The 15,039-nt window shown below is 50.3% G+C and overlaps 1 protein-coding gene across 1 annotated transcript in view; it reads right to left on the bottom strand.

Moving 5' to 3' along the window:
• Positions 1–15,039, bottom strand: part of LOC308333048 (glutamate receptor ionotropic, delta-1-like) — a gene marked incomplete at both ends in the record, with an annotated part of 71,671 nt that overhangs the window by 14,511 nt on the left and 42,121 nt on the right. Inside the window, 2 exons of the mRNA XM_080789245.1 lie at positions 1,601–1,654; positions 8,475–8,680. Coding sequence (XP_080645371.1) covers positions 1,601–1,654; positions 8,475–8,680 — 260 coding nt within the window. The remainder of the gene's footprint in view (positions 1–1,600; positions 1,655–8,474; positions 8,681–15,039) is intronic.

The following is a 15,039-nucleotide window of genomic DNA, read 5'->3' as shown; positions in this document are numbered from 1 at the left end:
AAATAGATAAAAGCCGAACGATCTCACCAGTTGCTGAAGAACGTCTCGAGCCTCCTCGAACCGTGAGCTCAATCGTTCGTGTAGCGATACACTGACACGAAACAATTAGGAACGCCCAAAAAACGTCACATCCGGGACATTTACCCTGGGCAGAATTTTCTATGGCTGCCAATGCAACTTTTTCCAATCCTTAATCACATACGGACAAACATCTATGCCGATAATATCTAACCTGCGGAGGTATAACGTGCCTTGTCTACGGGGCAACAGATCTTTCAACGTATGGCATTGCAAATACGTTTGATAATCGCTATATATACACTCTGCGCAATATTGTTTTGGAAATGCCGCAAATTGCATTGCAGTGAACGAGAGCAAATCACAACTTACCCTGGGGGTGGTGACTCCGCCCTGAATACGCGTTTTCGTGTCAATGTATAGCTTTTGGTAACGAGGTATTAAAGAGAGAACGTATATCCGGGTCCCTCGTATAGTAGACTCCCTGTTTGTTTGTCTCTCCACCGTCAGGTCTCCTCAGGCCGGTAACCGACGGCTACTTTATGGGCGTCAGTCCATAAAACTCCAGACCCAGATGTCACTCAAATTATATCAAATCATAAACATAGTGCCGGTTCTAGGCCTTCAGTGGCCCCAAGCAACATAATATTATGTGCAGAAAAATCTGTAAATTTGCCATGAAAATGCTTCAATCTGGTGCACTTTGAGATCAAAGTTAAGAAGCTAGGTGGGCCCCCTCAGTGGTTGTGGCCCCAAGCGACCCCTTGGTTCGCCTATATGCCTAGAACCGGCCCTGCATAAACATAGTGTTTAAAACACCCCAAATAATAACAAAATCACACAATAGACAGCACAGAACATATAGGACCTTATACCCTTGACAGATGGCGTTACAATTCAGAAATATTAAATAATACAACATGTACTTTTAAATGTTGATATTAAAAATAAATTGACTTGTGTGGCAGTTCAGTTGCCTCTGTGATTTGACTTTTGTTCAATGATGAAAGACACGACGCAACCGACTGGTATTGACGATATGACTCGATATTTACCAATTATTATTCACTAGCCCTTACCCGTTGTGAGATATTTGCCCCCCTCTTGTGGCCGTGGGGGGTACTGCGCCCGGTGTGTTTTTAATTCACTGATAAATGTTGCATCCTTTGGTATTCTTCTCCTGATAAACTACACGGTTTGCACACATCTCACCATGCACAACGGCGACAGGTAGCCTGTCCACACATGGACCGCTACTTTGCATTCATATTCATGTGATATTGACAGTACAATACCCATTTTTGCATTTTTTAATCCACTAATAAATTCATTATAAATCATTAATGTGTCAAATCGGAAAAAGGGCTCCATTAAGACCTCCATATAATTATGGTCCATGCCTGTGTGAAAAGTGGGAGTGATTGGGCCAGCCAATGTTGAGATAAAGCGCTGTCAGGGACATTCATTCAGACAGACAGACAGACATTCAGACATTCGCTGAATTTTAATATGATGATGATGATGATGATGATGATGATGAGGGCCGTCATGCAGCGTGTGTGTGCGTGCGTGCGTGCGTTACCTCATTCACAAACACCCAGTGGCTGTCCTTAGAAGCCAGGTTGGTCTCCACTGCCTAGAGAGAGAGAGAGAGACAGAGACATTATTTAGCAAAAAAAAACAATGCATTTTTTTTTTGCAATTTTGCTAATTTTTCTTTTGCAATTTGTTTGCAAAAGCATTATGTTATGCTTTAGCTGTTGGAAAAAAAATAGCAGATCTACAAGCTCGTAATTATGAGCTTGTAGATCTTGCTATTGAAAAATCGTGAAAATGTGGCGCAAATATTTCAATATATTTTCTTTCAGAGCGAACGTTTTTAGCTCAAATCTTTGCTTCTGGGGGGGAAGGGGGGGGGGGGGGGGGTCCCTGGAACTACATATCGGTGGCCAATTACATATAATTCTGGGGGTCCTTGACATATGAAAAAGGTTGAGCACCAACTGATATATAAACACAGGGTTTTCAGAAAACGGTGTTTGATTTAGAAGACATTTTGTAGAATGGATCTCGGGTCTACATGGGTTATGCATACACATGCATGTACAGTATGTGTTCATGTCCATGCTGGGGCCAGCTCCCTGTGTATACGCTCCATCCCTCTCTCTCTCTCTCTCTGCAAAACGTCGTATCTCTCTCTACCGTGGAGACACTGCATGTACAGATGAGCACTAGTGAAGACGGATGGCTTGCATATGCACACACACACACACACACACACACACACACACACACACACACACACACACACACACACACACACACACACACACACACACACACACACACACACACACACACACACACACACACACACACACACACACACAGCGCCTCACGGTAGTTTATGACATGTCAATTAAATTAAATGACTTTTCCCTCCAATGAGCAGACGCTGCATTGTGTTCAACCTATCAAGGTGACACACGCGCACACACACACACACACATAATGTAAAGCGTACATGTGTGCGTGCGCGCACGTGCGCGTCTGCTTCAGGGTCGCGAGACACTGGCGGTCAATGACATTTTATTTATTACAGTTACATTTTAACCTGATTGTCAGGATATGTGTTTTTCCAATATTATTGGAAAAACATTTTTAAATAGTTCAGCTATAACCGATCTACATCGAGACATTGTGGAGCTTGTAGATCGGCTATTTGAACTATTTTAAAAGGTTTTTTTTTTTAATAGTAAAAATGAACACACTAACACACAACATTAAATGCCATTAACAATAAAGATAATTTAACGTTTGTTTTGTCACCGTTTGTTTTACATCACCATTAACCTAATCATAGCAACATGAGTTAGTCTTTAATATACTAGCGCACCTCACTTCACACAGGTGTGATCTTTAATCAACATTTGACATTTCATGGCCTATATTTAGTGTAGGGCAAACAGACTAGAGATGCTTGATATGGCAGTGGTTTCAGATTACATACATGTGTACATAGGAGCATTACCTTTAATCCTCCAGACACTAAAACATATCGTCATTACGTCACCATCGAAAACCAATTACACCCTGCGGCATTGGGTCCTTTAATGATACGAGCGCCCCTCACTTCACCACGGGTGTGATTTTTAACACGTCAGCACCGCTCCGAAAAAAAAGGAGAAAAAAAAAAGCCCAAACAATAAATGAAGTCAGACGTTGGAGCTAGAGCGCCGTCTATCCGTCGCCGTCAGTTTGCTGTTCCACTAGTAGTTCCTGGTGCCTCAACGCAGTGACCCGACAACCTCATCCTTCTGTCTCTGACCTGGTCTGGGACCCTCTGGGCCCGGCCGGTGGAGGGGCCCTGTTTGACCTTCAGATCCTCGTGTCTGGGACCCTCTGGGACCCTCAGATCCTCATTTCTGGGACCCTCAGATCCTCGAGTCTGGGACCCTCTGGGACCTTCAGATCCTCGTGTCTGGGACCCTCTGGGACCCTCAGATCCTCGTTTCTGGGACCCTCTGGGACCCTCATGGATTACCCCGAGCAGTCGCCCTGCAGTGACAGTGGGTTTCAACCTCCCGGGGTTAGAATGCCATCCCTTCACGGCGCTGAGTCTTCCTTCCGTCCGCAGTCCATTTCAACTGGTAGAGGTGACCGAGGTGAAGTGGAACCCCCAAAGGGCCTGAAGTGGAACCCCCAAAAGGCCTGAAGTGGAACCCCCAAAGGGCCTGAAGTGGAACCCCCAAAGGGCCTGAAGTGGAACCCCCAAAGGGCCTGAAGTGGAACCCCCAAAGGGCCTGAAGTGGAACCCCCAAAGGGCCTGAAGTGGAACCCCCAAAGGGCCTGAAGTGGAACCCCCAAAGGGCCTGAAGTGGAACCCCCAAAGGGCCTGAAGTGGAACCCCCAAAGGGCCTGAAGTGGAACCCCCAAAGGGCCTGAAGTGGAACCCCCAAAGGGCCTGAAGTGGAACCCCCAAAGGGCCTGAAGTGGAACCCCCAAAGGGCCTGAAGTGGAACCCCCAAAGGGCCTGAAGTGGAACCCCCAAAGGGACAGTCCCTGAAGTGGAACCCCCAAAGGGCCTGAAGTGGAACCCCCAAAGGGACAGTCCCTGAAGTGAAACCCCCAAAGGGACTGAAGTGGAACCCCCAAAGGGCCTGAAGTGGAACCCCCAAAGGGACGGTCCCTGAAGTGGAACCCCCAAAGGGACAGTCCCTGAAGCCCCTGCCGTTTCCTCCCGGGTCAGCCGGTGGCGGTCATGGCGGCCAGCTCCCAGCGGACGTTGTGCGGCAGCCCCTGCTGCTTCAGGCCGTGGCGGATGACGGCCACCTTGCTGAGCGTCTTCAGGCTGGGGCTGAGGTCCAGGATGTGGAGGTCGTCGGCCATGTTGTGGCCGCTGTGGCCCTTGTAGCCGCCGAAGAGCACCACGCGGTCGCCCACCACGCAGCAGCACATGCTGGGCCTCCAGGCGGGGCCCTGACCGGCCCCTCCCCCCCGCGGCGCCACCACCTTCCACCCGGCGGCCTTGGGGTCGAAGCGCCACACGTCGTGGAACTGCTGCGCCGCGTCGCGCCCGCCGAACACGTAGAGGGCGCCGCCGTGCGCGAACGCCGAGTGGCCCTCGCGCGCCTCGGGCAGCGGGCCGCGGTGTGAGGCCCCGGCCCCGGCCCCGCCCCCCAGCGTCAGCCAGCTGTTGCTGTCGGCGTCGAAGGCGCGCACGGCGTTGCTGAAGCCGCCGCGCGCCGGCCCGCCGCCGCCGAACTCCAGCACGCGCGTCCCGACCACGCAGGCCGCCGCCGACGGGTGGTGGTGGGAGGAGCCTCCCGCGGCGGCGGGGGGCGGCGGGGCGGGCGGGGCCCCGCGGGCGTGGATGCGCGACCACGCCATGGCGCCCGTGTCCAGGCGCGCCACCTCGCCCAGGCCGAACGCCGTCAGGCGGTTGCGGCCGCCGTACACCAGCATGACGCCGCGGTCGGCCAGCGCCGCCGCAGAGTGCTGGTGGCGCGCCTCGGGCGCCGGCCCCGACACGGCGGGGCGGACGCGCAGCCAGCGGTGCGCGTCCACGTCGAAGGCGTGCAGCGCGTCGTAGTACTCCTTGGTGTAGTAGTTGTAGCCGCCCCACAGGTAGGCCACGCCCCCCAGCAGCACGGCCGTGTGGCCCCAGCGCCGCGAGGGGGCCGCGGCCGAGTGGGGGGCCGCCGCCACAGCGATCGGGGGGCCGGTGGCGCTAGCGCCGCCCGGCGGCTCTCCCCCCCCCTCGGCCACGCAGGCCTCGGGGGACGGCGGCAGCGGCAGCTTCATCCAGCGCAGAGACACCGTGTTGAAGACGCTCACGTTGACGGCGTCGCTGGGCGTGAGCGGCTGGCCCGTGTTGTGCATGTAGGCCATGCCGGCCACCGTGTGGCCGCCGAACGTGTACACCTTGCTGCCCACCGCCACCGTGGCGTGCTCCGCCCGGTCGGGCCCGCCGCGCAGGTGCACCGTCCAGCGCAGCATGCGGGCGTTCCTCTGGTGGAGCTGATGTCTGGTCCCTCTGGTGGAGATGTGTATGATGTCTGGTCCCTCTGGTGGAGATGTGTATGAGGCCTGGTCCCTCTGGTGGAGCTGATGTCTGGTCCCTCTGGTGGAGATGTGTATGAGGCCTGGTCCCTCTGGTGGAGCTGATGTCTGGTCCCTCTGGGGGGAGATGTGTATGAGGCCTGGTCCCTCTGGTGGAGCTGATGTCTGGTCCCTCTGGTGGAGATGTGTATGAGGCCTGGTCCCTCTGGTGGAGATGGTCCCTCTGGTGAAGATGTGTATGAGGCCTGGTCCCTCTGGTGGAGATGGTCCCTCTGGTGGAGATGTGTATGAGGCCTGGTCCCTCTGGTGGAGCTGATGTCTGGTGCGTGCGTGCGTGCGTGCGTGCGTGCGGGCGTGCGTTGGTGCGTGCGTGCCTCGGCTAGATTTCTCTCGTAACCCCCTAAGGGTAAAAAACTAGGGATTCAACGGTTTAGCCTCTTGAGGGAAGTCTTTGGAAACGAATCCGACGATATAATCCTGATTCTCGATCGGGGCGTGTCTCCCTGATCGTTGCGGTGTGAGTTTCCGTGTGTGCGTTTTACTGCGTAGTGAGTCTCGGCTGTAGCTTTCTCTGATGACTCTCGTCATAAACCCCCCCTTTAAGGGGTAAAAAACTAGGGGTTCAACGGTTTAGCCTATATTGCCGAAGCCTTGGAGGAAAACAAATCCGACGTGTCGTGGGAAAGGAGTTCTGATTCTCTGGCCAATCAGATCGGGGGAATAGCACGATTTGAGCGTTTTCAAGGACTTCGGAGCTGGAGTGCAATTTCAATAACCTGCTTGCCTCTCTCTCTCTCTCTCTCTCTCTCTCTTTCACACTCGACCTCTCTGTCTCTCTACCAGGAAGTTCCTCTCTTCGATGGACTCTCGCTCATCGAGAAGCGCGTCTCTCCATCTGGACCTCGCACGGCGCCTTTTATAGAGGGGGGGGGGGGGGGGGGGGGCATGACGTCATCAACGACGGGACTATAAATATGAACACGCCCCCAAAACGGCACGCCGCGGTCAAAACGTTGGAACGAGGGACCGGACGGGATGAGAAGAGGAACACGGCCATGATGTCAGCCCATGGTTTCTACCCAGGTCAAAGGTCAGACTGAGGCCTCAGTATTAGGTCAAAGGTCAGACTGAGGCCTCATACCTGACGAAGACCCTCAAGGGTCCAAACGTTGTTCAACCCATTCAGGCCTGACCTCGAAATAAATAAAAATAATCCTCCAGTTTTCTGAAATAAATATTTCATACACATCTCCACCAGAGGGACCATCTCCACCAGAGGGACCAGCATCTCCACCAGAGGGACCAGGCCTCATACACATCTCCACCAGAGGGACCATCTCCACCAGAGGGACCATCTCCACCAGAGGGACCAGGCCTCATACACATCTCCACCAGAGGAACCAGACATCATCTCCACCAGAGGGACCATCTCCACCAGAGGGACCAGACATCATCTCCACCAGAGGAACCATCTCCACCAGAGGGACCATCTCCACCAGAGGGACCAGACATCATCTCCACCAGAGGAACCATCTCCGCCAGAGGGACCATCTCCACCAGAGGGACCAGGCCTCATACACATCTCCACCAGAGGGACCATCTCCACCAGAGGGACCATCTCCACCAGAGGGACCAGGCCTCATACACATCTCCACCAGAGGGACCACAAATCATCTCCACCAGAGGGACCAGACATCATACACACACATACACACACAACCAGCCCAATGACATCACACGACCAGCCAAATGACATCACACGACCAGCCCAATGACATCACACGACCAGCCCAGTGACATCACACGACCAGCCCAATGACATCACACGAGAAAATAAAAAAATCACAATGTCAACCTAATGCTAATGTTAACGACAACATAACGTAATATAATATATAATATAAGTAACACGCTCGAAGCGAACGCAGCGCGTAACAACACTTTAATTATTGAGAAGTGTGTGGTACTGTCACGCTATTCTGCGCACGCACGTGCACAGAGCCAGCGACACACACACGCACACACGCACACGCACGCACACGCACGCACACACGCACAAATGTTCCCTTCTGCCTAATTATGAGCTCTGAAGTTCCTGGATATTATGTGTCTAATTACAGCCTGTGGTTGATTGGACGCTAATGGCAGCGGAAGGCAGCGTGGCAGTTTGCTGAATAATACCATTAATTAAACACTAATGAAGTTGTCTCAAAACTTAAACTGAATTATATATAGTCATAATTGGCATGTAGCTTTTTTTGCACAGTGTGTGTGTTCACACAAACACTCAAAACTGTCCATGCAATGTCAATGGCATTCGATGTCTGTGTTCCCTCAAAAAATAAATTAATAAAATAAAATCACCATCACATTCGCATAATAGTTTGGAACCAAATAGACTCTTACAGGTCTGTGACTCTGAGAGTGTACAAATGGAACCATTTGTACACTCTCAGAGTTGAATTAACATTCATTTAACAATATAAATCGGGGGTCCCATGAGATAGAAATGCCATTAAATGGGGGGTCCGTAGACTAACGCATGTCAAACTGGGGGTCCTTGAAACTTGAAACTAGAGACGTCAAAATCTTTTCTTATGGGGGGTCCTTATGGGGGGTCCCTGCAGGCATATCTTTTCAAACGGGGGTCCGTGAGGCTAATTAGTGTCAATTTGGGGGTCCTCGACTTGAAAAGGTTTGGGAACACAGACTGACCGTACAGACAGACAGACAGACAGACAGACAGACAGACAGACAGACAGACAGACAGACAGACAGACAGACAGAGATGGGCATGTATTCTAAATGCACATTTTCTGTATTTTAAAATACAAAAAAAAGTATTTAAAATGCATGGCATACACAGCACAGCACAGCCACAGCCACATCTCTACCTGCTGTATGAAGGAGTGCGCCCCCTGTGGGCTGAGCAGCAGCATGGCGCGCCTCAGCGTGTCGCGGTAGCGGTTGAGCTCCTGCGTCCTCATGGAGGAGAACATGTGACCGAAGGCTTCGCTGACGTTGGCGTCGACGCGCTGGAGGCTGACCTCCAGGCCGCCGCGCGCCGCGCGGTCCAGGAACAGCTGCAGGCCGCGCAGGTCTGCAGAACAACACACACAACCAATCAGTGAAGAGCTGCAGGCCACGCAGGTCTGCAGAACAACACACACAACCAATCAGTGAAGAGCTGCAGGCCGCGCAGGTCTGCAGAACAACACACACACACAACCAATCAGTGAAGAGCTGCAGGCCGCGCAGGTCTGCAGAACAACACACACACACAACCAATCAGTGAAGAGCTGCAGGTCTGCAGAACAACACACACACACAACCAATCAGTGAAGAGCTGCAGGCCACGCAGGTCTGCAGAACAACACACACAACCAATCAGTGAAGAGCTGCAGGTCTGCAGAACAACACACACACACACAACCAATCAGTGAAGAGCTGCAGGCCGCGGAGGTCTGCAAAACAACACAAACTAGGTAACGATACGCATTACGATACATTACATTACGATATATACAATACATGGACGATATTGGTTCCAATATAAAAATCTATGGTATACACATTATATATCATTTTAACACGGTCATCCTATAGTATTAAATCTATGGTATACACATTATATATCATTTTAACCCATTCTGAACAGGAACCCAGACAGAGACAGACAGACAGGGCGATGTTGTTTTGGACCGTTTCCAAAGCAGGAGGACCAAAGCGAGTCTATCATGCTGCTGTAGCAGTGAGGAACAAACTGTATTCCTTTAGCGGCTACGGTGATGCACATGGGGGCATCAACATTGAACAGATGGACGTCCATGTTTTCAACACAGTGTCTTTATGCTGGAAGAAGTTACCTCCAGTGGAACCTGGAAGAGGAGAAGGACGCAACCTAGAGGTTACATCCATGTGCTACGGCCACACAGCTGTGTTGGTTGAAGATACAGTCTACATCTGGGGAGGTCATCCTTACTGCAATGTGCTTTATGCTTTTGATGTTGACGCCCACATATGGTTCAAACCCAGGGTTTCTGGGACTGTCCCAGATGAGAGGATCTACCACTTAGCCTGTGTGTTGGAGAAGCTCATGTTTATCCATGGAGGATGGACCCAGCTGACTAATGACCTCACTAATGACATGTACAAGTTGGACACCAGCACAATGGTCTGGACTTTAATTTACACCAGAGGAACTCCACCACCTCGTTCATTAAATCCCTCTGCTACCATCATCGGGACAAAGATGTTTGTATTTGGGCGCTGTATGGGGGGTCAGGGCTACAACACCATCAGAGTGTTTGACACAGAGACCAACGTCTGGCTAAACACACCTGCTGCACAGCTTCTTCCAGAAGGACGCTGGGCTCATTCAGCCTTTACCTACAATGGAGAGCTGTACATATTTGGTGGCCGCAGTGATTTCCAGTTCTTCAATGATGTGTGGAAATTCAGTCAAGAGACCTTTTCCTGGAAGAAGGTTGAGCCCAAGGGGAAAGGACCGGGTCCAATGTATGGTATGTGCTGTTGCATTGTGGGAGATCGTATCATCCTCTTTGGAGGAAGGAAAGGAGATCACACCATCTCTGATGAGCTGTTCATCTTAGACTTGAGTCCTCGTCTTAAGACGTTATGTAAGCTAGCAGTTATTCAGAACGCTCTGGACCAATCAGAGCTCCCACACGACATCAGGTGGGAACTGGCAGCCATGACAACAGACGACAACAACAACAACAACCGAGACCACATTCCAGACGAAGGAACAGCAGAAAGATGAAGAAATGATGGATCAACATCTCATCCCACCTGATGGTGAGCCACCTCTCAGCATCTCTTACTGAGATTCAAACCTCAGGAGACTCCTTCTCTCCAGACAGGCTCTCTAACCGTTCAGCTAGGCATCAAACAATGACAATTGTTTCCGTCCAACACAATGCGGTGGAAACACAAACCTTTGTCTGTATGTTCCAAACTGAACACGGTGGAACTCTCTTTATTGTATATTTATTTCTATGATATTTTTATTTTATTTAAAGGACCAAGCAGTCCTGAAAGGACTTGGCCCTTTATTGTTATCGTTAGTTTTTTTTCCTTCTCCTTCTGCCAAAAAGTGGCAGTTTTGGCTGAACCGTGCAGTCGAAACTTAGCGAAACTTAATAAAAAAGTTTACCTACAGAAAAAACTAAAATCTTAAAGACTATCTGGTACACAGCAAGCTAAGAGGAATCAACACACCAGCACGCCAGAGACCAGAATACTACAAGGATTCAACACACCAGCACGCCAGAGACCAGAATACTAAAAGGATTCAACACACCAGCACGCCAGGGACCAGAATACTAAAAGGATTCAACACACCAGCACGCCAGAGACCAGAATACTAAAAGGATTCAACACACCAGCACGCCAGAGACCAGAATACTAAAAGGATTCAACACACCAGCACGCCAGGGACCAGAATACTACAAGGATTCAACACACCAGCACGCCAGAGACCAGAATACTAAAAGGATTCAACACACCAGCACGCCAGGGACCAGAATACTACAAGGATTCAACACACCAGCACGCCAGGGACCAGAATACTACAAGGATTCAACACACCAGCACGCCAGAGACCAGAATACTAAAAGGATTCAACACACCAGCACGCCAGAGACCAGAATACTACAAGGATTCAACACACCAGCACGCCAGAGACCAGAATACTACAAGGATTCAACACACCAGCACGCCAGAGACCAGAATACTAAAAGGATTCAACACACCAGCACGCCAGAGACCAGAATACTACAAGGATTCAACACACCAGCACGCCAGAGACCAGAATACTAAAAGGATTCAACACACCAGCACGCCAGAGACCAGAATACTACAAGGATTCAACACACCAGCACGCCAGAGACCAGAATACTAAAAGGATTCAACACACCAGCACGCCAGGGACCAGAATACTAAAAGGATTCAACACACCAGCACGCCAGGGACCAGAATACTAAAAGGATTCAACACACCAGCACGCCAGAGACCAGAATACTACAAGGATTCAACACACCAGCACGCCAGAGACCAGAATACTACAAGGATTCAACACACCAGCACGCCAGGGACCAGAATACTAAAAGGATTCAACACACCAGCACGCCAGAGACCAGAATACTACAAGGATTCAACACACCAGCACGCCAGAGACCAGAATACTAAAAGGATTCAACACACCAGCACGCCAGGGACCAGAATACTAAAAGGATTCAACACACCAGCACGCCAGGGACCAGAATACTAAAAGGATTCAACACACCAGCACGCCAGGGACCAGAATACTAAAAGGATTCAACACACCAGCACGCCAGGGACCAGAATACTAAAAGGATTCAACACACCAGCACGCCAGAGACCAGAATACTAAAAGGATTCAACACACCAGCACGCCAGAGACCAGAATACTAAAAGGATTCAACACACCAGCACGCCAGGGACCAGAATACTACAAGGATTCAACACACCAGCACGCCAGGGACCAGAATACTACAAGGATTCAACACACCAGCACGCCAGAGACCAGAATACTAAAAGGATTCAACACACCAGCACGCCAGGGACCAGAATACTACAAGGATTCAACACACCAGCACGCCAGGGACCAGAATACTACAAGGATTCAACACACCAGCACGCCAGAGACCAGAATACTAAAAGGATTCAACACACCAGCACGCCAGAGACCAGAATACTAAAAGGATTCAACACACCAGCACGCCAGGGACCAGAATACTACAAGGATTCAACACACCAGCACGCCAGAGACCAGAATACTACAAGGATTCAACACACCAGCACGCCAGAGACCAGAATACTAAAAGGATTCAACACACCAGCACGCCAGAGACCAGAATACTAAAAGGATTCAACACACCAGCACGCCAGGGACCAGAATACTACAAGGATTCAACACACCAGCACGCCAGGGACCAGAATACTAAAAGGATTCAACACACCAGCACGCCAGAGACCAGAATACTACAAGGATTCAACACACCAGCACGCCAGAGACCAGAATACTAAAAGGATTCAACACACCAGCACGCCAGGGACCAGAATACTACAAGGATTCAACACACCATTACGCCAGGGACCAGAATACTACAAGGATTCAACACACCAGCACGCCAGGGACCAGAATACTACAAGGATTCAACACACCAGCACGCCAGGGACCAGAATACTACAAGGATTCAACACACCAGCACGCCAGAGACCAGAATACTAAAAGGATTCAACACACCAGCACGCCAGAGACCAGAATACTAAAAGGATTCAACACACCAGCACGCCAGGGACCAGAATACTAAAAGGATTCAACACACCAGCACGCCAGAGACCAGAATACTAAAAGGATTCAACACACCAGCACGCCAGGGACCAGAATACTAAAAGGATTCAACACACCAGCACGCCAGAGACCAGAATACTAAAAGGATTCAACACACCAGCACGCCAGGGACCAGAATACTACAAGGATTCAACACACCAGCACGCCAGAGACCAGAATACTAAAAGGATTCAACACACCAGCACGCCAGGGACCAGAATACTACAAGGATTCAACACACCAGCACGCCAGGGACCAGAATACTAAAAGGATTCAACACACCAGCACGCCAGAGACCAGAATACTAAAAGGATTCAACACACCAGCACGCCAGGGACCAGAATACTACAAGGATTCAACACACCAGCACGCCAGAGACCAGAATACTACAAGGATTCAACACACCAGCACGCCAGAGACCAGAATACTACAAGGATTCAACACACCAGCACGCCAGAGACCAGAATACTAAAAGGATTCAACACACCAGCACGCCAGGGACCAGAATACTACAAGGATTCAACACACCAGCACGCCAGAGACCAGAATACTACAAGGATTCAACACACCAGCACGCCAGGGACCAGAATACTAAAAGGATTCAACACACCAGCACGCCAGAGACCAGAATACTACAAGGATTCAACACACCAGCACGCCAGAGACCAGAATACTAAAAGGATTCAACACACCAGCACGCCAGAGACCAGAATACTAAAAGGATTCAACACACCAGCACGCCAGGGACCAGAATACTACAAGGATTCAACACACCAGCACGCCAGGGACCAGAATACTAAAAGGATTCAACACACCAGCACGCCAGAGACCAGAATACTACAAGGATTCAACACACCAGCACGCCAGAGACCAGAATACTAAAAGGATTCAACACACCAGCACGCCAGGGACCAGAATACTACAAGGATTCAACACACCAGCACGCCAGGGACCAGAATACTACAAGGATTCAACACACCAGCACGCCAGGGACCAGAATACTACAAGGATTCAACACACCAGCACGCCAGGGACCAGAATACTACAAGGATTCAACACACCAGCACGCCAGAGACCAGAATACTAAAAGGATTCAACACACCAGCACGCCAGAGACCAGAATACTAAAAGGATTCAACACACCAGCACGCCAGGGACCAGAATACTAAAAGGATTCAACACACCAGCACGCCAGAGACCAGAATACTAAAAGGATTCAACACACCAGCACGCCAGGGACCAGAATACTAAAAGGATTCAACACACCAGCACGCCAGAGACCAGAATACTAAAAGGATTCAACACACCAGCACGCCAGGGACCAGAATACTACAAGGATTCAACACACCAGCACGCCAGAGACCAGAATACTAAAAGGATTCAACACACCAGCACGCCAGAGACCAGAATACTACAAGGATTCAACACACCAGCACGCCAGGGACCAGAATACTAAAAGGAATCAACACACCAGCACGCCAGAGACCAGAATACTAAAAGGAATCAACACACCAGCACGCCAGGGACCAGAATACTAAAAGGATTCAACACACCAGCACGCCAGAGACCAGAATACTAAAAGGATTCAACACACCAGCACGCCAGAGACCAGAATACTAAAAGGATTCAACACACCAGCACGCCAGGGACCAGAATACTACAAGGATTCAACACACCAGCACGCCAGGGACCAGAATACTACAAGGATTCAACACACCAGCACGCCAGAGACCAGAATACTAAAAGGATTCAACACACCAGCACGCCAGGGACCAGAATACTACAAGGATTCAACACACCAGCACGCCAGGGACCAGAATACTACAAGGATTCAACACACCAGCACGCCAGAGACCAGAATACTAAAAGGATTCAACACACCAGCACGCCAGAGACCAGAATACTAAAAGGATTCAACACACCAGCACGCCAGGGACCAGAATACTACAAGGATTCAACACACCAGCACGCCAGGGACCAGAATACTAAAAGGATTCAACACACCAGCACGCCAGAGACCAGAATACTACAAGGATTCAACACACCAGCACGCCAGAGACCAGAATACTAAAAGGATTCAA

Source organism: Protomyctophum bolini (genome assembly GCF_963924005.1).
Source record: "Protomyctophum bolini genome assembly, chromosome: 18".
Lineage (NCBI taxonomy): Eukaryota > Metazoa > Chordata > Actinopteri > Myctophiformes > Myctophidae > Protomyctophum > Protomyctophum bolini.
The sequence above is the reverse complement of the archived record's forward strand: the minus strand, read 5'-3'. Positions and strand labels throughout refer to the sequence as shown.